Source organism: Solea senegalensis, linkage group LG14 (assembly GCF_019176455.1).
Source record: "Solea senegalensis isolate Sse05_10M linkage group LG14, IFAPA_SoseM_1, whole genome shotgun sequence".
NCBI lineage: Eukaryota > Metazoa > Chordata > Actinopteri > Pleuronectiformes > Soleidae > Solea > Solea senegalensis.
The window spans coordinates 4398811-4422215 of NC_058034.1; the positions used below are offsets into that span (position 1 = coordinate 4398811).

The 23405-nt window shown below is 40.3% G+C and overlaps 1 protein-coding gene across 1 annotated transcript in view; it reads left to right on the forward strand.

Moving 5' to 3' along the window:
- The window catches only part of hcn2b (hyperpolarization activated cyclic nucleotide-gated potassium channel 2b), a 43441-nt gene extending 25210 nt beyond the window's left edge, over positions 1-18231 (forward strand). Inside the window, exons 5-8 of the mRNA XM_044043477.1 lie at positions 5581-5727; positions 6225-6465; positions 10355-10519; positions 15515-18231. Of these exons, the coding sequence (XP_043899412.1) occupies positions 5581-5727; positions 6225-6465; positions 10355-10519; positions 15515-16485 (1524 nt within the window). The 3' untranslated portion in view covers positions 16486-18231. The remainder of the gene's footprint in view (positions 1-5580; positions 5728-6224; positions 6466-10354; positions 10520-15514) is intronic.
- The last annotated feature ends 5174 nt before the right edge of the window (positions 18232-23405 follow it).

Below are 23405 nucleotides of genomic sequence, written 5' to 3' on the forward strand. Positions count from 1 at the left end.
CAAACACTGATCAGCATTTTTTTAAGTTTTCTGATATTTTCCGGAATCATTTATTCATTCATGCAGAAAAGATCAAGTCTATATATTATTATCATTTTAAATACATACATTTTCTATCTATCCATGTCATTCAGGGATCCAGAAAATCACTTTTGAATTGTTAAAAGTGATGAAGCCGAGGACAAGACATTTAGAAATCATACAGTTCTACTAATACCAATTTTTATTATTTGATGACGTATTACAATCGACCGTCTCTGCTGCCAGATGCGCACATATTTTATCCTTCCATGCCCTGAGATTATAATTTTGGCTCTGTTAAAAATTCTCCAAGGTCAAGAATGTGTATGACGTGTGTGTGTGTGTGTGTGTGTGTGTGTTGTTTTCCCATGAGTAAACCGACCTTGAATTACAAAGTTGAGCACCACTATACGAACACTTCACTTTCTCTAACCATGCTACTGTATATCCCTGCTAGGATGTGTTTGTTATGGATAAACATAATATGTGATTTATTTTACTGGATTTATGTCATTCATACTTGATGCAAATAAGGAGGTGATAACATGTAAGACACAGATACTGACAACACAATCCAAGGTAAAGCTGATCTACGTCCCGCGTTTCATAACGTACAGATAACGTGAACTTTTCTCGTCTCTGCTGTAGGAGTCGTGCATTATTAAATGTGGGACATAAAACACACACACGTGAGCACAGTTTGCAGAGAATGTGTGAGTGCATCTTTGTTTGCACGTGTTTACGTCCCTGCCTCCGCTCTTCAGTCGGAGGACCAAAGCTTCCGCCGCTGTCGATGTCAACTTATTCACTGAAAAGGATGCACACACACACACACACACACACACAGATACTGTAACTTGTGACTTGTCACATCCTGACACAGCCCATTAATAGGAGGGCCAATTCAATCTCGCTCTTCCCTCTGCAGCAGCTTACACTGACAGCGATGCATCGTGTGCACAAGCCACAAACTCCGGGCTTTATGTCCTATAAAAAAACCTCTCTGTTGACTAAATCCACTGGCTAAAAGGGAATAGATTTTGCAAGTTTAGTAAATTTGTTAGTGTCATACAAATGCAAGACGGACCTTGCGTTATTCATCCACATAACAGATGCCAATGGATTTGCTTATTTTTAAAAACTAAAATAAATGGAATTAGTTCAAGGTGCTGATGTGGTTTATGGGTTTTCAATGTAGGGCTGAGAAAACGTGTTGTATTCAAATTGAAATTGCACTTTGGAGAAATGCAATTTGCAAATCACAAATGCTGCAATTTCACTGGGTTTCACTTGACATTACAGTCCAGTAACAATATGATATTAACTTTGACATTGAGAATAATAATAATCGCTAAGCAAAATCCATTCATAATAATAGAAAATACATTTTGGGACATAATGGGAATGAATTTCAACATCGCTCTTTTTGATTTTCAAGCAATAAATGTTTTTTAGGTGCGTTTGTGTGTTATTATTTATGCCCAAACCAACTTTTACGTACGACAACTCCGTCTCGCAGTCTGCGGATTATCGTCTTATTGTAATTTACATTTTGAGCAAGAGACAATTTTCTGACTCACTCCCACTCCACTAACCTTGAGTGACATGGCCACTAATCTAAGTCTACTGCCGTAAAAAATAAGGGAGTCAAAAACTCCTTTAACAGAGAATTGGGGGGGGGGGAAGAAAGAGTGTACGCGAGATGTCATTCAAGTTTAATTGAGACTGTCACACGCTGAACCCTGAGGCAGGAAACACTTAATAGGATCCTCCCAGTTTATCCCTGATTGAATGAGCAGGATACTGTGGAAGTCAGCTGCATCTTCATTGTTACTCACACACAGCGAGTGGTGGTGGTGGAGGTGGGGGGTTGTTTTCTTACATAAGTGAGAGTTCTTTAATGTTTTTTGTTTTGTGTTTTTTGACACAGCATTTGTGGGACACCATTTAAATATCCTCAATAAATATGTCTCTATAATGTCCAAGTTATGTATTTACTTTAAAGATGTGACAGAAATCTGAAACGATGGTTATCGTTCAGTGCTGCCATGGCTGTTCATGCTAAATGAACCATGACCTGAGGGAATTCATTAAGCGTGAAAGAGACTGAGATTAAAATTGGTTTATGCAAGAAAGAAAATGATGCAGTCAATTGTTTTTGCTCATGTAATTTCATTGTGTGGTCAATTGAAGTAAGTGATCGAGTCTGATTATCATGTTGCGTCACGTATAAGGTCATGCTGGACTGTTGTGTATGTGTATGGAGGATCTATTTCTGCAGGACGTACAGTACGTCGGGCATTTTGACATAAAAACAGGAAGAGTAGACAATTAAAAGATGTAGGTTTATGATCATTTTTAGTTTTCTAGCTCATCCTACATGTGATTACAACATACACTCTTTTACTAAAGTTAATTTGACTAAAGTAAAACATAACTGCAACATGTTTAGAGTATTATTTTTGTAAATAACAACTCAGTTTTTGTGCTTGGTCCATATTCACAAAAATGTAATTCTGCTCTAATGTGATAAGATAAAGTTGTTCACAATTCCCAGTGAAAAGGGACATTAAAACAAAGTGACACATCACGTTAAACAGCACACAACAGTTCAACACCATACAGTATATTTTATTAATGTATTTATTTGTTTATAATCCACACACAGTTTTGGTTTAGTCCAGACTGCACCATATAGAGTAAACACCAGATATCTGAACTTACAATTATTCATTATTAAACCTATACTTGAATAAAATGCACACATCCGTAGGGAATGAGCCATTTACTTCTTTATCCCACGTAAATATCTTTTTTATTGTCTTTCATATCAACCCAGCTATGTCTTCAACCACAGGAGCTGTGGTGCATATGTATGCACACCCAGGATATATATTGATTAATGTAAATAGAAATTAGGAAATTAAAATCAAAAGAAATGCCTTTATGTCTTGTCCCTAAAATGTAGATACAAATGTCACCTTTTTGGTTCATTTTTACATAAACCCATGCTTTTCTCTCTCATAAGAACCACTCAGCACCTTATACACAGAGAGGAAATCCCCCTGTATAGAAACAAAATGAATAATCCTACTATGACAGCCAGCATGTGCTGTATTAAGGTTATTGTGATTTGCTGTGTGAGTCAAGCCATTAGGGTCAAGCCTCCATTTTCCTCTCTCACCCATATGTCACCTTACTGTGTGACAAAATGTCATTTCTCTACACCACGCCTGCTTTCAATTGTTTCAAGCAAGGTCGTTGTCAAACTCCTCTGCTGTTCCTGCGTGTACGCGGCACATCGTATCATAAATTGCGGTCTTTCTGCTCAAAAGATGAACTCCCATCAGCACTTTAGATGATTAAAGCATCAGGTTTCCTTGAATGTTGAGTGAGGTCCAAAAGTCAGAAGACGTTTTTATATTTCCAGCATTTGTGTCAGTCATCCAGTCTCGTGACAAGGATCGGTGGGTTTCAGCTTCCAGTGTGAACCTGAAAGGATGAACATGAAATACTCTTTAAAATTTGTTGTTATTTGAGAAAATTAAGGTATAAGAAAATGCTTAATGTTCTATTTAAGTGATAGTGGAAGGCAGAGTCTTGATTTGTTGTCTTATGTGAACTCAGTTTATGATTGGAGAGGAAGACCTTTGACCGATTCAGGACCATGGACAGCGAGCGAGACGAAAACATTATTATTTCCTCAATAGGTTTCCAAGAAAATCGAACTGTAAATTGAAATGTAATCATGTCTTGACCCTATATTATCTAATCTCATTAAACCCTTTGTATTTAAGAGACTAATTTAGACTCACTTCGGTAAACTAAATCATCAAATCAATAACCTTAGTTGAAGTCTCATGAAACAATGAAAGCCGTAAACAGCTGTACCTAAGCGATGATGACTGTGCTTGACATTTTTCACTGTCTGTCACTGACACGGTGCAGATTTAAACTATTTATTATTTATGTCTGTTTAGAAATGCATAATGTATACCTGCCACCCAAACACATTTGAAGTCTCCGTGTAAGATTTGAGACGGATCTTCAAATCGCCAAGTGAGGACAAGGGAAGGCCTTGCCTTCTGCCTTGACTGTGAATTGAATTGCTTAACATGCAAACACAAACATAGTTTTTTGATACTATGTGAAGGAGGTGAAGAGCTCATCTAGTTCAGAGGCTATCTTGTCATGGGGCTGCGATCTCACCCTTCTTTTTTCTCTTTTCTTTTATTTGTTTGTTTACAGAAAGATGATGATGTGTGAAACCACATCCCAGTGTAAACAAAGCAAACCCAAAAGCCATTTGTGTACAGGGAATAGGAGACGTTTCGTTGGCGTGCTGTTGCCACTTGTCGTGGTTAGATCCCCTATTTTCACAGGGAAACCAGGCATGTGATGTGTTATGAGCATCCTAGGTGGTGAGAAACGAGGTGGGAAAGCAGAACCTTCAGGCTGCACTCGATGCAGATATATGTTGATCCGGGATGAATATACAGTACGCGATGGTGTGAATCACTCGAGCTGCAGCCGACATCGACTCTCAGCTCTTACTTGTAGCTTCATAGTTACTTATTCATCAATTCCAACATAAATAGCAAACATCACCCTTTCTCAGAATAGCAACTGGAGTACATAAATGCCCATGACTGGCTTTATTTAATTATTTACCCATCCCCTTTTTTCTTCATGTGATTTTAGAGATCACATCTCTTCCACGTGTAAAGCCTGACAGCGAGAGAGAGAGAGAGAGAGAGAGAGAGAGAGAGAGAGAGAGAGACTTGCTGTGGTTTAAAATACAACAGAAGCATTTTCCTTTGTAAACACAGCAGAACATGATGAATCCTCAGGAGATTTGCAACGCTCTCATGTTTCCTTAACAGCTTCACTGAACTTAAAGGGGTCAGAGGTTCGTTCACATTTGCTGAGAGAACTGTGCAACCATGATGCTGCAGGAATAACCACGTTACATTGTGTATATAAAAGCATTTAGAGTTGACTTTCAGCTCCTCCTCCTTGTATACAAAGCACTTCACAGGCTAGGACCAAACTACATTGCCAACTCTCTTGTTAGGTATGGACTGCTGCTGGTTTATTGGACGGAACAGTCGAAAGAAAATTGGGGATGCCTCCTTTGTTACTTACGCCCCTAAACTTTGGAGCTCACTAGATATTTTTATTGACTTTTGGCAGTAAAATATATCCTCGATGCGTCTCCTGTGACCACATTTGATCAGATATGGCTTCCCATACATTTTAGTCAGCTACACTTGAAGTCAGGACTGTTTGTAAGCACAAAATAAGAGTAATAATAAAAAGAAGAGACTTGAGGAGTTTGAGTGAAACAAAGTTTTGATGTGGGTCAGAGGGCGTAAGTTAATGGCAGTTTATTATTATTATTATTCAGAATGAGATTGAGTGAGTGAAAGGCTCTATGGAGATGGAGTTTTCTTTCTTGTTGCAACAAAGGAGTTGCTAAATCCTACTGTGTGCTTTTTTTTCTCTTCTACACTAACTATGCCTCTCTTTTCTTTTTTTTTGCTTTTCTCCATCTTTTAGTACAAACAAGTGGAGCAGTACATGTCTTTCCACAAACTACCAGCTGACTTCCGACAGAAAATCCATGACTACTACGAGCACAGATACCAGGGCAAGATGTTTGATGAAGAGAGCATCCTGGAGGAGCTTAATGAGCCTCTGCGCGAGGTATGACGGCTACTTTGATGTGTTCAGTCACTTACTCTTGCATAACTTTTGTCAGAGTACTGTAAGTGGAGTGGAATAAATTCAAACTCCACCACATTTTCAACCAAGCTTTTTCCATTGCTTGAAAAATAATTCAGTTTTAAATAAAAGTATGAGATTGTTTTAAAGGAATTGTCTCATGGAGTGGACTTCATGGAGTCCCATGTGTCCTGAGTTTGCATTAGTTTTAAAGTAATTGTCTGCATGAGACAGTCTTTTCCTTAAGTGCAGCTCAGAGTGCACTTAATGTAACAGAAACTTGGAACAAAAAAAACTGAATCCACAAGCTACAAGGTAAAACGATAAAACTGCACTTTTTTTTCTGAAAATGTTTCTTCTGTTGAGTAATTACATTCTTCTTTTTTTTAAAAAAACATTAAAAAATAAACGTGCAAATTGTAGCTGCCTCATTTGCAACATCATCCTGACCAAACCCTGCTGTCTGTTGACGCTTTCAGGAAATCGTCAACTTCAACTGCCGGAAGCTGGTCGCATCCATGCCGCTGTTCGCCAATGCTGATCCCAACTTTGTGACGGCTATGCTCACCAAATTGAGATTCGAAGTCTTTCAGCCCAGAGACTACATCATCAGAGAGGGCACCATCGGCAAGAAGATGTACTTCATCCAGCATGGGGTGGTCAGCGTCCTGACCAAAGGAAACATGGGCATGAAGCTGTTGGACGGCTCCTATTTTGGAGGTTTGTCACTGTCACTCTACTTTTCTGTGCTGTTTTATCTAAGATTTCCCTTAAAGGTCCAGTGTGAAAGACTTTGTGGCATCTTATGGTGAGACTGCAAATTCTAATAACTGCAGGTGTGCATAAAAACATGCTTTTTATTACCTTAAGGTAATGAAAACCAATTTGTTTTATTTCAAACTAAGCAATTATAATAAGAAAGATATAAAGAAAAGCACCTGACACGTTACTTTTACTTGTCATACAGGTTTTGCCTTACAGCCACTTATGTCCCACTTTCCCAGGCTGCTGTTCTTCTGTGGTTGTTCAGAAACACGGTTCACACACACACACACACACACACACACACACACACACTAAAGTCTTGTGCATTTCCGATGCCCTGCAGCTGACCATCGTTCACTGGCAGCAATGCTGATGTGCCAGCAGCCCAGGGAGCTGTTGGAGTGGTGCACGACACACACATCGCACATACACACATCCAATTAATAACAGCTAATTAGCACAGCAGAACAGTGAGGCCAGGGCCACTGCTAATGTCAAGCGCAGATTGTTGGAAGCTGTCCCTGCCACCCGGGAGCAAATTATAGGTCTCTCTCTCAGTCTATACACAAACCAAGCGCTGCAGTGCACTTGGACTGGAGGGAAACTGGTGGGTTTTTTGTAGTTAAATCTCTAAATTAGTAAACAGCAGGAAATAGTGATGTCGAGCCAGACATGATTAGTTTTTATCTGACTTAACAGTTTTTACATGAGTGGTTTTAGACTTGGACTTGCCTCAAGTTCTTCAACAAGCATTAACTCCTTAAATCCTTGTATTTCTCGGTCAATGTTACGGTCACGTCATTCCACATTTCTGCACACATTTCTCAAAAGTTGTCTGGACTGACTTTGTTATTGTATTACTACATTTGGAAAATGACAGAGCCTTCTCTTTCCGTCTTTTTTCAGGACAGTGAATGCAGCAGTGCCTGCAATTTAGCCTTTTGACCATTCAAAATCACTGTCTGGCAGAACAATGCACCCTTTTCTCCTGCGACAGCCATCACAATACTTTGTAGTCTGCTTGGGTTTGTGGCGAAGCCTCTCGTAATATGCCCAAACTGCGAAAGCCTTTGCAATCAGCTGTTCCATTCATTTATCCATTTTCTACCACTTGAGGGTAGTGGGGGGGCGCTGGTGCCAATCCCAGCTGACATAGGGCAAATGGCAGAGACAAACAACCATCCACTCATACACTCAAGGTTAAATTTAGAGTGTCCAATTTTCCTAATCCCCAAATCTGCATGTTTTTTCTCCGGTTTCCTCCCACAGTCCAAAAACATGCAGTATGGGGATTAGGTAAAATTGGACACTCTAAAATGACCGTATGTGTCCCTGGGTTCACAAAAAGAACAAGAACAACATTCTACTTTACAGCATACATCACATTGTCATCTCTATCTAGTGCGTTTGACCTCGCCGTATGACTTTATGACTTTTATGAGAAACGGTGGAAAGACATTTCTGCTCTCCTCTTTTCCACAACAGAAAAGACACATATTCCACATATATTTCATGTTGTCACTAATATGGTTGTCATCAGTTGATCCTGTGATCCTGTGGCCCAACTCATGTGAAAATCCACGTTGATCCTCCACAAGAAAATAATCATCCAATTTAAAGCGGCACATGATGTAATATACAGAGATTTTGGTTGAACTGTAATTTAAAAAGAACGGCCCTGTGGTCGTTATTTCCAATTATGAATCTCAATGGCATCTTTGAGTAGAGTCTAACTAAACATGCCATTGATTTTCACAACAGTAAATGTCTAGTTATTAGACCCGTGTGGGTAGCAGATGCTCAGCTATTACCCACATGATGTGTTGACCCCGATGACATCATCAGGGTTTGTTTTTTCGGACACAGAGGATGCACCGCAGCTGTTTTGACTGATGGAGTTGCTTTTTTCTCATCATGAGAAAACCCCTGTGAACAGGTCATGCAATAAACCTCTAAAGATTTTGGATATTATATATTAAACAGTGCCATCCCAGGATAAAGCAAAAGGTTAACACAGTCATGTTTCCCCGAGCAGTGCTCAGAATATTCAAATAGATGCTGAAATTTCATTAATCCCATTGAGCTTTTCTATGTATTTTTCATGATATGTGAGAGTGACAGTTTCCCTATTCCAAGCTACTAATGGCTCTGATCAGCTTTTCAATGCAGCCGCGGTGGTTTCCTTCCGATTATTATCAATTCCCAGCACTTACACTTTCCACAGTAATGATGCTAGAAATATGCAAATGCTTGTGTTATGTATAACCAGGAAAACCCAAGAGACACTTTATGAGAGGACATCTTTAGCGTTTTGTGGAGAGTTTTACCACTGCTCTTACAAAACTGGTAAGAGCTGTGAAGCTGTCTTTCCACCCGCTCACATTTTAGATGTTTTCACCAGAGTATATGAAATGAATTGTAATGAATTTGTTCATCAATAGACAGATTGTACTGTTTGCACCACAGCTTTGACTTCCAGTTGACCATGAGCAGCCAATTCACATGTACAACAAACAGAGTGACGTCTATCTGTGTGACCTATTAATCATTAATATACCAAGCAAATGTAAGTCCGCTGTCAGATGGACGGAAAACGTGGTCACGGTTTAACGGAACGTGCTGTTCATCCAATATGCATCTACTGTGAAGTGACTATACATGTGTGCACAGCAAGGTCAGTGCTCACGTCAGACTGAGATTGAGTATGAGACTGGAAAAGGGTGGAGTGACCTCCCACTTCCAAGAGGCGTGACCAACGGACATAGATCAAAATGTCTTTGTTTGCGAAATGAATCGACCTACAACCAAACAAACCAAGGATCCGTATGATGTATTCAGTGACGGAAAATGTGTCAACAAACGTGCTTGCTGTAGTTTTCCACGAACGATTACTATCTAGGGTGACTTTTGTGAGATCTCCGTAGCCAACAGCCAAATCATGAGACAGCTGCTCGGCCGCCCATGTTGGATGTTGTTGGCAGAGTGAAATCAAATCTCCCTGGGTTCTCGACTGGGTTCACCCAGGCTATTTGAAATACTAAGCAGTTTGACATTTTATTCATGATACTTCAAACTCAATTTAATAATCCAGTTAATTTTCAGTTAATGTAATGATCAGCCATTATACTGTATAAACACAAGGTAGACTCTCCACAACCAATTATGTAGAAGCCTAACTGTGTAACTGTGTGGTCAAGGAGAAATACTAGACTACCCACAATCCTCAGTTGCAAGACGGGGTTGTTCAATTTTACACTCCATGGTTACATGACGTTTACTGCGGAGCAACCTGCTGTAAAGGCTATGTACATGTACGTTGGAAGGGATCATTTGCAATTGTTTATGAGATGCCTAGTTCCTTTATTTGTAAATCAATTATAAACACACTCTTGTATCTTGTATGAAGTTAACCAATCTTTGCATACAAACCTAGGTAATTATTTACCAAAAACCTTCATCATGGCCAAGGCCATATCGGCTGTTGCCCAGGGTGCCATCCACCCATCCTTGAAATTTCCATCAGCCCGGTGGCCGTGCACACTGCAGCATCGCCTGAGAGGTCAACCTTTCAGGTGAGGGGAAAGGAGGGCATATGGTTGTCAAGACAACAGCCAGCCCCAACCTATTGAAAAAGGAAGTCAGAGAGAAGGTGCAGGCAAAAAAAAGTAATGTCTGAATGAAATGAAGCTTACTTGCACATCTCCAAATATAGTGTGTTTCCTTCTCACAGCTGTCAGTGCTGTGCCACTTGTGGAGGATTTACTCATTGCTACTGACTTCTCACAGCAAACGCTTGCATGAAACATCTCCACTCTGATCTGATTTTATTTTTCTCACACACCAGAGATCTGTCTACTGACCCGAGGTAGACGGACGGCCAGCGTGCGAGCGGACACCTACTGTCGCCTCTACTCTCTTTCCGTGGACAATTTCAACGAGGTGCTGGAGGAGTATCCCATGATGAGGAGGGCCTTTGAGACGGTCGCCATTGACAGATTGGACAGAATAGGTATGGATCCACAGAAAACTGATCATGATCACTTTGCTTTAATGAGTTTTTTGTTGTGTGTTTTTTAAGCTGAAGCAAGCAGCATCTTTCAAACAAGGGTGCACAATTATAATATAATTGATGTAATTTTCAGGCAATTATGTCATTACTTTAAATTTGTTTTGCCCATCCAGCATAATGTCAGATATAATTTACACAGAATGACGAGTCATCATATCATTGTCCAGTAAACATTAGTGTCTACAAGGCTTTTATTTTGAAAGTCTTTATCATATCTTAAAATTGTAGTTGTGTATAAACACAAATGGAGCATGTGTGTTTATACTCAGGTCTGATAGTATTGCTTGACAGGAAGCGCGTACAAATAATGTTACATTGTTTCTCATGCACTGCAGTTTTGAAGAACGAAATATGAAATTAAAATGAATTAATCTCTCTCTCCACACCTTGGGGTCTTGGAAAATGAAGTTTGGTGTCATTCATAGGAAGAAAATGAAGCATATATTCATTCATTTACACCACGTCTTTGTCAAAACACTGTGCGATATCTGACAGCTGTGACAGAGTGCGTAGACAATGCTGACAGGGAGGATGTGCAGGGGTGGAGAAAATTAACTGCGGGTGAAAATGTACTCAGGGCTGTGAATCACAGATTATGTTCAGTCGCAAAAGGTTTGTGTAACTGAAATCAAACATTTCCTTTCCTGAGGGTAGGTGCCACTGTAGGAAATTATTATTTCATGTTTCACATGGTCATCCCAGGGCTAATGAGATACAGTCCTTGAACAATTTATCCAAGTTATTTTGTGATGATCAGGAGTTTAGGAGCATTGTTCGTCACATATAGTCTAAACTATACTACGAAGAATAGTGATATCCTTTTGTCTCATATAATTTCAATAAAGATCTCTCTGTTCAGGAACTGTGCCATCGTCCCTGGAGACTGGCAGGTGTAATGTTACCTCAGAGCAACACAGACTGTGAGAAATTGAGAACGACACAAGGGATGTGCTTTTTAGTAAAATACCTTTTTGTGTGCTCATTTATTTTGGTTGGATTATAATAAAAAACATAAAACGCAAAAAAAAAGGGCATTTAACCAATCCTACTGCCTAGAACCTACGGTGAGGCAGCCTTCCAGCATTACGCCCCACGTTTATGGAACAGCCTGCCGCAGAACCTTTTTTTATCTTGTTTTTAATTTTCTATTTTAGATTCTCTAAAAATCTAAAATGGTGGCTTCATGGCGGGGTCCACGCATCTGAGGGGTGGCGATCCTGTTTTTATTACATGCAGCACATTGTATACTACATTTTTTGTATAAAAAGTGCTTTATAAATACAGTTTAATTCAGGACAGAAAGACTGTATTTGCCAGCAGCCAAAACTGCCGCTATATTGTTTATCAGCAAACAATCCAATAACGTGCATCCCTAACTGCAACTGTAATTTTTTTGGTGTCTTATTCACCTATGAGGGTTAATCACTTTCGTGCATGACACCTAAAATAAAGAATAAATACAAATTTAACTGAATGTAAAATATGACAGACCTGCTGAGCAAGCTCACCTTACTTTTGTATTTCTATAATCTCTCTCACTAGATTAATGCAGTGATTTTTAAAGCGATTACTCAGCAGTGAGCGTCTGAGCATCACATACGCACTCAGACACTGCTGCTGCTTCTTCTTAGCCAAGCCTTGGGAGCTCATTGTTAGGGAGTAAACAAAACATGTTCTCTGCTGTCATGCCCCCCAAGGTCAGCAGTGCGGCTGATGTCACATCCCGCTGTCACATGACTACACTTCACATGTTTATTAAAGCCCTGCATCTTACAGTGGTTGCCATAGCAGCCACATTCCTCACATGAATCAGTCTGTCAGCTCACATATTTGGAGGGAAGCTGACCTGTCTGCTTCAAGACCTAACCACCAACTAAATATTCTCACTGGACTCCATGTTTACTCAATGCATATTAATCAGTAATAATGGCTTCTTTTGTTTGGCTTCATCAACAGTCACAGACGTCACTGCGTTCATGTTCAGTGTAAAGAGTAGTGGTTGGAATGAACTTGATGGATTCCTCTAGAACCATCTTCCCTGACGAAACCTGGTGCTGACAGACCGTCAGACATTAATTGAACAAAGCTTGCTGCATTCGCAACACATTTTCACAACCTTAATACATCCAATTATGTTCAATGTTTCTCCAAGAGTCCCTGAGCATGCAATGTCAAAATAGTTTCACATCCTTTGAACCACTGGAGCTTGGATTATTAATGTTTGTCTATTCTAAAATCTAAAATTTGCAGCTTTGGACATTGGAGAGAAAGCAACTGTTCATTAGGCGTGGACGATATGAGCTTGAATAATATAACAATATTTGTGACTGTTTCATAGACATTTTCATTGTTTTATTGTTAAATTTATATTTACATTTATTTTATTACTTTTTTTATATGTATTTTATTGCCTCGTGTGAGCTTTTGCGGCTTTTATCTATTATTCTGTCCAAAGTGCGTCACAAATAAAGTGAGCCTGGATTGGAGAATTTCAAAATAAAAGTCTCTGTTTTAATATGTAACAATGTTTAGTTCACACTAAAACATGCATTTATGCTGCAAAATTAATCTATTAATTTAAAAGAAAACAGACATGACTAATTATGTTATATCATTGTTGGGAGGGTCACATGAAATCAATTGGGATACCATGTGCGGCCCACGGGCCATGAGTTTGAGACCACTGTTGTAAAGCAACCTAAAAGATCATCTTCCATACCGAATAATTGAATATGCTTATCTGAAGATTCACTTGGATTTTATCCTATGCCACAAGGGTATAAGAGTCATCAGAGTCAGCCTTCTCACATCCTTCTCCTTTTGCACAAGCAGCTGGCTGTGTGTGTGTGTGTGTGTGTGTGTGACAGAGAGAGAGAGAGAGAAGGACGAAACAAAGTGATGACCAGTTTTTCCTTACCTCTTTGTTATGTAGGTATCACTCCAGCTGAATAATAGCCTTGCTTTTGTTGCCAGCTCTGTAGCCCACCTGCTGCTTCAGTGAATCAAGTTTACTGCCAGAGTTTGTGCAGGAGACATACGTTGAACTACTTCAGCTGCCCTCACAGTCTTCTGTACGTGACCATCTCTCATGTGTCACAGTTTGTCTCTAAAATCTCTCCCACATTAAAAAATGAGCAGGTTTACCCAGAATTTTGAACCTGGATGAAGCTGCATTAAAATAAAGGGGGTTAACATTTTATCTACTCCCTCGCCCAGTGTGAATTTGTGATGTACCCAAAAACCATCATCTAGCTCAGTGACCATATTTTTTTGTCATAAACTTCGGTCTCTCTTTCAATCAATCTCGCAGTTGATGTGATTGAGGAAATCGATCACTGCCAAAAATGAAGCAGGGGGAAAAGAAATTAGAGTATTCGCTTGGGCCTTGCTTGTACTATCAGTGAGTGTCGATGACGCACTTTCTAACTCGAGAAAAACCCATTTAAACCCAGGATTACATTTTTTTCCTCAGCAGCAATTGTTCAACAGATAGTGACCCTGTGACTGGCTTTTAGCATCAATATCTTCATCAGTGTGCACCCTCTCCAGATAAGTGAGGCGGTCACTTCATCCATCTTGTTGAAGGCCACGCAAGGACCGGATATAAGAAGGTGTTCAAGAAATTATGAGTTGACTTTCTTCACATGTCAAAGCAAGAAATTCACTTGTTAAGATAGTAGAAGATAGAATAGAATTTGATAGAATTTGTGTCACAGAAAGGCCTTTCCTGTCTGTATATCGAGAAGACGTATGTCTCTGTTTACATCCTCCATCTGCTTGTTTGTGATGTCAGTGAGTAGGATCTCGTAAATTCAACTCTCCGCAGGTTTAAGACACAACAGTATCTGAAGAGATGTGAGATCTCGTCTTGAAACTCAACACAAACACACACACACAAGCACTTTGGTCAGTAATAAACCATGTAAGGACAGCTGTGAAGACTCCTTCCCCACCTTATCTTCCCTTATCTCACTTCTGTGGGCTTTACTGTGGAGATGAGACAGTGCAGCAATGTGTTGTGTTACTAATGGTTCATGAGCTCCCACTACGTTTCTCCCTGTGACGATTTTTATGCTGCGTCAAGAAAGCTGTTTTCTGATTCTGAAAGTGTAACTTGGGATAAGTTGAAACTTGTTTTTGCTCAAATGTGCATCTGGTTTCAGGCTCTTATCTCTGCTTGGCTGTAGGTGTGCAGACTGTTTCCCTCAGGGTGAAGCGGTATGCTGCAATTCAATGACATGTCATCTGCATTCAAGGGCAAATCTCCTCCTCTTGTTTTTCTCACTGGGTGAGAAGTCACAGTCACACACATCTCCGAGCCATCATTCACAGCTTGGTGCCACATGAGAGTTGCTGAGGTCACTTGTGTTGTTAAGCTGATGTGGCTGCCATGAGATAGAGAGAGAGAAGTCACATGAATTCAAGTGTGAACTGGTGTGAAAATGCTTGGGAGGGCACAGCAGTATACCATGAAGTGCCAAATTGAATGAGGATTATTAATTTTTTTGGTTTTATTTGGATATTGAGGGACTATGTGGTTCTATAATTGCTTATTATTAATGCATTAGGGTTAAGGAAACTGAGAGGCAAATAGCTGATCCATGACCCCACACAACTGATGATCTGGTCTTCAGGAGTTTAAATATAGGCAACCAGCTGAAGACAGATGACTTCTCAGTACTTCTTCAGTACTTAATAAGTAGTAAAATACACTTCTGAAGTAAAAGTCACTCCATTGAGTTTAAGCAATAGTGAGACTTGACAGATGGCTAGAGAGAGAATTCAGAGACCAAACCCCCGTTACGTTATGCTGCTCTCAAACATAAAGACAAACAAAGTCAAAACATAACTTTCTTCTTGAGGCTAACAATTATATATGATGAAGTAATTATCTCTACATTTGTTTCAACCAACTGTGTCTCTGTGTCATTGCAGGCAAGAAGAACTCAATCCTGTTGCACAAAGTTCAACATGACCTAAACTCGGGTGTTTTCAACAACCGTGAGAATGAGATGATCCAGGAGATAGTGAAGTACGATAGAGAGATGGTTCAACAGGTGGATGTACCACGACCACGAGCCATGTCCCTGACACCTTCTCTTCATGGTGGGATCTTCACTCCTATGGGTTCCTCCACCCAGCCTCAAAATTCAGCGGTTGGCACTTTGCAGCAGGCCTTAGCCATGAACTTTTGTCCCCCGATGCAAGGGAACTCATTTGGAGCGGGGAATATGCAGTCTCCAAGGATGGTGAGGAGATTCCCGGTGGTGCAAAGCGTATCCAGCCCTGTGGCAGCCTCTCCCATGCAGTCTCAGCTCCTTGCTTCTGGTGCCTTTGCTCCGGTCCTGTCCAGCCCTCCAGTCCAGAGCCCACTAGTAGTTGCAGGACGATCGTTCCAGTATGGGTCCAGTTCCATGGCAGGTCCCACCTCAGGCTCCCAGCTTTCTCTAGTCCAGCAGCACTTATACAGCCCTGCACACCGGCCAAGCACATTCAAGAGCACGCATTCCTTGCAAATGGGCAGTTTGAGCCAAGACGCCAGGGCCCTGTCTGCCTCTCAGCCCTCACTGCCTCATGACGGGGTGCAACCAGCTGCCCCCAGTCCACCACAGTCTACACGAGTCTCTTCTTCGTCCATCGGACCCCCTCAGACCCCATCAGGTCACACAACCGTTCGGAGTGGTATACCACAGAGGGTGGTTCTGCCGCATCAAATGTCTATGGGGGCATTCCCCTTAGCATCACTGCCTGGTTCTGGACAGAGTTTTGGGGCCGTTGCAGGGCTGTCAGTAGGGGGGATGGGAACAGGTCATGGAGACTCAGGACAACCCAAAAAGGACTCTATAGTGAGCCTTCCTGAGACTGACCACATCAAAGTTAGATCCAGGTTATCCTCAAACTTGTGATCTTAATTAGACTCTTGGGAGGGAGTGACTCAATGGGGGCTTGACTGCAGGATCACGGGAAGGATTTCTGTTCTCCTTTCTACAGTTCCTCGTCACTCTACCTGTTCCAGTTTGACTATACGAATGTATGAATGTTGAGTGAGTGGCAGAAAGGATCATTTGAGAGGTTAACTGTTTTAAGATCAAGTCTGTATGGTGACTTTGGAAGCTGCAGCATTGATATGTTTCTACTCAGACATAGAAGATGCACAGAACAGTGGTTATACAGCAAAGTAGCATCTGCCATCTCTTTATTAATTGTATTTCACAACATAGTTAGCAACAGATGGGCATACCTGCTTCACTTACCCTTTCATTGAACTCATGTGATGAAAATTTTGGGTCAGATTGGACTAAAGGAAAATCAGGGACCTGCTTCAGATATCAGAAGTTAGCACGTTAATTTTAACCACCGCTTCTATCATATTTTTCATGAAGGCCGCCTTTCATTTCCTCACAGATGCATAATTATTGTGATTGCATAATGTTTGAATGCTAATTGGTGTTGGTTTGAACAGTTTTAAATATTTATTCAAGTAGCTCATTAGACCAAATTTGTAAGCACAAAATTTAACAATTTCTAAAAAAGAGAGACTCCAGTGGTTTAAGCCATATTTCTGTGAGATCACTGATATGACGTTATGAACAAGAGTGTGTTGTCAGTAGGATCTAGTTTGCCTCTTTTGTAAGTCTTCCCTGCCTCCCTACGGATAAATGTGTGAGGTTGTAGAATCCTCAGATAACATACGATGAATATCCTTCAAACTGAAATTACATCTGTGGGACAAATGACTTTGTTCCAGCCACGCCATTGATTTCTACAGGAAACGGCTGCATTTTTTTTTATTTAAAGCTGCATTCGTCAATAATTTTTAAATCAACAGTGAATCAAATGACTACATGCAATGCAACAGGAACCTGCCCAGAATGATTACGCACCTTTATTTTGTAAATGGACAATTGTAGCCTCTAGTACTCATTGTTTTGGTGATAAGACCCACAATTACTCCACCAGCAGAGCTTTTAAATATTTCCTCCATCCTCCCACAACACCTCGAAAATAATGAGTCATCACGTGAATCACACAACACTTCTTTTTCTCCTTCTTAGTGGTAGAGTGCTATTTAAAATTGCCTTAACCTCCATGAGATATTTACACCAGTCACAAGGGATTGATGTTTTTCTGTCACTCAGCTGACTGTACCGTGACCTTACTACACCATTTTACTGTGGTTCCCCAGGGGAAGGGTGCCAAAAAAATGGAATGGGAGGGGCTGATTATTTTGGCACTATTCCTAATGGAAAAAGTATAGGTACTTAACCTTACTATACCAAACCTAACCTGATATCTGCAATTCAGTTACAGACAAACCCCTTACACATGTAATGAAATTGTATTTTCTGAATACACTGGCAGCACCATGTGTAAAGCCAGTATTTTATTTAATGGTTGTTGCCTCCATCTCTGGTGATACATCCTGCTCATTTTATGTCTTAATATAATATTTTTATTTACACATTGAACCTTTAAAAAAAAAACAAAAAAAAACAAATTGTCAAATGTCAGCTGTTGCTCTTTAGCTTGCACACACCAGTTAAATTAATGTAGAAACTGACCATTGTGTGGTCTGAAGCTGATTAATGATTTGGTTTGTTCCTGTACATTTCTTTAAAAAATGTAATAGCAAAATGACTCTACAGATATATGTCCCCAACATTATATGTATATATATATATATATATATATATATATATATATATATATATATATATACATATATATATGTATATATATACATATATATACATATATATATATATGTATATATATATATATATGTATACATATACACATATATATGTGTATAAGAAAGAAATCAATGGAATATATGACACTTTATACCACAGATTTGATTTCTAAAGTATTGGGTGTATGGTATTTTATTAAGTGAGTAGTTATTATCCACACTTTGTGAAAGTATTATATTGTAGAAATTATAATTCACTGCCAGTTAATTACAAAGATTTATGTAAAACCATTCAAATGCACACAATCAAAATGTAAATCCATCCTTTTTCGAACTCCGAAGCTTCATACAGCAGCAGTTTGGGCAATCACTATGCCAAAGTCTATTCATAGGGATAATGAAACTCCTGGCACAGCTCAAGCTTAATAATGCTAAATAAAAATGTATTTTGATCAACAGCCAAGGAGAGTGCAGATACTGTGCAGGATGTACAGTATATTTTAATGTGTCTCTGCCATTACTGCCCCAATAAGAGTTCATGATTTGTGTCCAGAAGCATTCAGAAGGGAACCTTTTCTCCTAACCTGACATTCTATTCACCTCATTTCACTAATGTCTGAACCATTACTCCATAATGAGAGTGGAAATTGGAATCCCTCGGGTCTGTTTGGAGCTGTAACTATTCTTCTTCAATTGGATTCCATTATACAGTCCCAATAATGAGTTCTTGGCATACAGTATGGTCATTTTGCAGTTTCATTTTGTTTAGTTTCAGTCCCTCTGTTGTTGTCATTTAGCTTGAGACAAAGGTGAAGGTTTATAAGTATTTGTATATGGTATAAAATAAAAAAAGACACCCTGTGCAATCTATCTCGGCTGCTTAAACGTAAATTAATACAGAGGCCTGCAGTGTGAGTTGTGTTCTGCTCGGTGTCCTGGAGGCACCGTCTTTGGACGAATGCATTTAATTTAAAAAATCAGGCGTTAGACAAGTGGCAACCGGCCGTGACGTCGTGCTAAAGAGTATTAACTCCCCTTATGAAGCCTCCTTAATTGAAATTGTTGATGTTTTGCAAACTGAAATTCATCGGCTGCAATCAGGCACCTATGGGAAATACCCATAGGTGTCAATCACACTGGTGTCCACTTTATTGTCTGTTTTCCTCTCAGTGGGAACATAGTTTACAACACTGACATCATGTGCTATTGAAGAAGACCTGAAGCTACCGACTGAGACCCGTTAACTTCACAGGAAAATGTTTGCTGACATTTTAAATCACCGTTAGATTTATACTTCCATTCAAACATAGTTCTTTTCACGTCCTTTAGTGGCAATTCAATATAGTCTTATTTCCTGGTTGGCTTCAGGAGACTATATCTGTTTTTTATATTTAGTTCTTTTCCGGGATTAGGCAAAGTGGACACTCTAAATTGAAAATAAATAATTGAAAAGTTTAAAATAATGAATGGATAGATGTCTATGAGAAAATGAGCCTATGTATTTGTTTGATTAATAATCTTGTAATCTTTTAATCTTCTCAATCACTAGTTTCAGGTCTTCATCAATAGAATATGATGTTAATTTGGTAAATAATGTTCCCTTTAGAGAAAAAGAGACGATAAAGTGATAAAGTACTTGAGTGGACACCAGTGTGAGTGACAGCTGTCCAACAGGTGCTCGGTTGCAGGTGACCTCTGTGAATTAGTGCCAGTCAGGTCATGAGACTTGAAGCTTCACAACAGGAGTTTGTTTTCCAACTGTCACATTTTTATTTTAATGACACAAATCAACACTGAATGAAGAATAAAATCAAAAAGTTTCAAGGCCACGGATATATATTTTTTTTTAATCAAATGCAAACCAGACATAATTCAGACTGAACCATTCACTCCGGCTAAATGTACAAATCAGAGAACAACGACACAACAAAACACGCGTGTTCACGACTTAACGTTGTCAGAAAGCGAAGTTTGTCATACAAAGCAATAACTGAAAAGAGTGGTGACTATATGCAAATGATGTTCTGTTCTGTGTTAATGGAGATGCAATATTTCACATCTGATTTCCTTTTAAAGTCTCTTAATGGAAGAATAATATAAGCAGACATTAGCAGATTTAAACACATGATTGGTTAATGTCTCTATGCGTAAATGTAGTGTGCGTCTTGTAAACCTTTTTAACGTTAGACATAAAACTTAAAAACTAATAAGTAAAGCAGAACAAATCGATTTGCATTCTCACACCTTTGACCACCGCTGCTTGTCGGTTCATTTTTTTTCTCCAGCATTACTTTGGCGAAGTAAAATCATGTTGCACAGGACTCTGTAGAAGCATTTCCCCTCTTCTTTTTTTTCCTCCTTTAGAAACACATTGAGTGTCATGTAAATGTTAGAACTCAGCTGTTCCACTTTTTCACTACAGCCGCCGGGCTTTGGTAAGGATGGAATCTGTGCCACACACACAAGATCAACATACATTTGTAATTGTAATAATATTTCTGGTGTTTCAGCCCCAGTGTGTCATGGGCCTCACTTCAGTTGGCTTTGACCTCATTTAGACATATATGAATATGAAGTTCCATGATGCTCTGTAATATCAAGAATGTCTGTGAAGGCTCTCAGTCACATCGCTCGGAGTCTTCTTCAGTAGTTGTTGGCAACTGGACTCAATGTATGTGGATGAGTGAGAGGACAGGCAAAGCTCCTCATATAATCCTCAAGCAAGTTACCATGGTTACTGTCTTCTTCACTGTCTCTGTCGCACCACCGACTGGACTAGAAAATAATATACGTCACGGAGCATGCACGGTTGGCGTGTAGAGTCATGAACTGTAGATGTGCTCACGACCGCCACTGATGATGAAAACTATATCCCGCAGTCTTCACCTGAGGCTTAAGTTGGCTGAGTGGTTTCCAGTCTTGTCCATCGAGCAGGAGAGGTACTGTGGTCCCATAGTGTTTCTGCTTTGCTGTCGGTGTGTGTAGATCAGTCGTACTCAGATTTTTCCCTGTAAAAGAAAAAAAGAAATAACCATGTCAGACTATAGGGAAAAGTGTCAAAGTGTCCCTCCTCTAGATATAATTCTCTCATCATCGGTGAAACCCGACCATGTCCATCAACGAATGGGAACTTTCAAAAATGATTCCTTACCAGTGGCACTGATAATGAATTCTTCCCCCGTATTAAAGGCCTGAGTCTGGTGTTCATTAGCGACATCAAAACACAACCTGACAGTGCAGCTGCCTTTAATGTGACGCGTCGCCTCAACCGTCTGCATCTGATGGATTTTCTGTCACAACACACAAATAATGCTCCCCGAGTGTTTCTGTTGTTCATAACTGACTTTGACAAAATGCCGCCTCCGACACATCCACACCCTTCCTGAACATGTGTTCACCTCCTTCCTATAAGCCGCCAAGAGAATGGAGTGTGTCCTCTCAGCCATAAAGGCAGGGATACATTAGTGTTCACAGATATCAAGCAATGAAAGGTGTTCAGTCTGTAGCCAAACTGTAACCAGCCCTCTGCCACTCAAACTGCATAAATCTCAGCAGTTGTCAGGAGTGGAGAGAGTTGTGAGCAAAGAGGGGCTCGACTGCTGCTGCTGCTGCTGCTGCTGCTGCTGCTGCTGTGATAACTCCTTCCACAAGGCTAGTGTCCAGGATACAGTGCAGGGATTAGACATAGATTTGGGGCAAGGTTCCCAGCATGCTTTTATCTCCTCTCTCTCTCTGTTCTGACAGAGTGTTAACTGAGCCTTCGAATGGCTGCAATTCTTGACGCTCTGGTGAGTTGCTAGTCATTTAAAAATATATTCATCCCCAAATCCAATACTGATGGCCCTGAGACTGCTGTCTGGGGTTGAACCGATGGAAAAAAAACAACCAGCCACCATCCTCAAAAACCCTATACAGCTCATAAATGAGACAGTAGCTGAAATGTCTCTTAAAAAAAAAAGTATATCATGAGCACACAGAGAGGCAGAAAGAAATTGTGAGCCACAGGAGAACATTGCTAACAGGGTTTATGCAGTAATCACTTCTTCATAGCGGGGGAGCTATTTCAGAGCTTGCGTCTCTTACTAAAGCAGCAGGGGTTGTAAGCTCCATTTGTTTCAGTGCAAACATCCTAAATCAAATGTTTTCTCTCTTTTTTTTTGTTTGTGTGTTTTCTCCCACTGATGCTCCGGCAAACAGCAGGGAAACAGATTTAGTTGGAGGATGATGTCAGTGACTTGTGTGAAATGATGTGTGCGTGTGGTTTCAATATAATTTGTGGGCGCGATTTGAAATTCAAACTTTTGTTGCTGCCTGATTCTGAATCACTCGCGGACACACACACACACACACACACACACACACACACACACACACACACACACACTCGTCAGTGAAGTTTCTTCCTTTGACGTTCACATCCCTTCTGCCGCTCACATGACTCGCCCAGCTAAATTGCTGAGTCTGCTTATAATCCAGCCTTAATAACCCGGGTCAGGCACAGCACTCCCCAGCTGAGCTTCGTTCTGGTTATCCTCTGAAGAAACCATCACTCTGGAGTTCATCACTGAGCCGCTCCAGCTGATAGCAGAGTGCCAGAGGTGACCAGCTCAGCAGTCCTCATCCAGCTCCAGCATGCTGATGAGAAGCAGGTTCGAGCGAGGAAGGGACAGGCATCGCATACACAGCAGCGAGAGACCCATCCTGTCCTCATTAGTCTTTCGAGAATCACACCGTCCGGGGGAGGTGGGCATGCTGAGTAAGGGAATGCATGACAACCTCTGAGCAAAGTAAACACGTATAAACACAGACGATGAGGAGGGAGAACAGAGAAGCTTAGACACAGTTAGAGGTCCAGACCGAGGTTAGCCCATTTATGAAATTATCCAACCCTTTATTCCAAAAATGAGGTTCTCCCCACACCTTACTGCATTTTCTAATTACGTTTCCAGTGGAATGTGTTTTCTCCCGGAATAAGTGAGGGGTTGGTGGTGCGGGACTTTGTAAGACGTCAAAGTCCTGTGTGAGACCAAACTTTGGATGATTTGTTGTGGCTTGTGATGAGGACACCGAGGATGATCTCACTCAAGGCCTACTCATGTTGTGACTAGATTAGAGATGCACAATATTGAATTT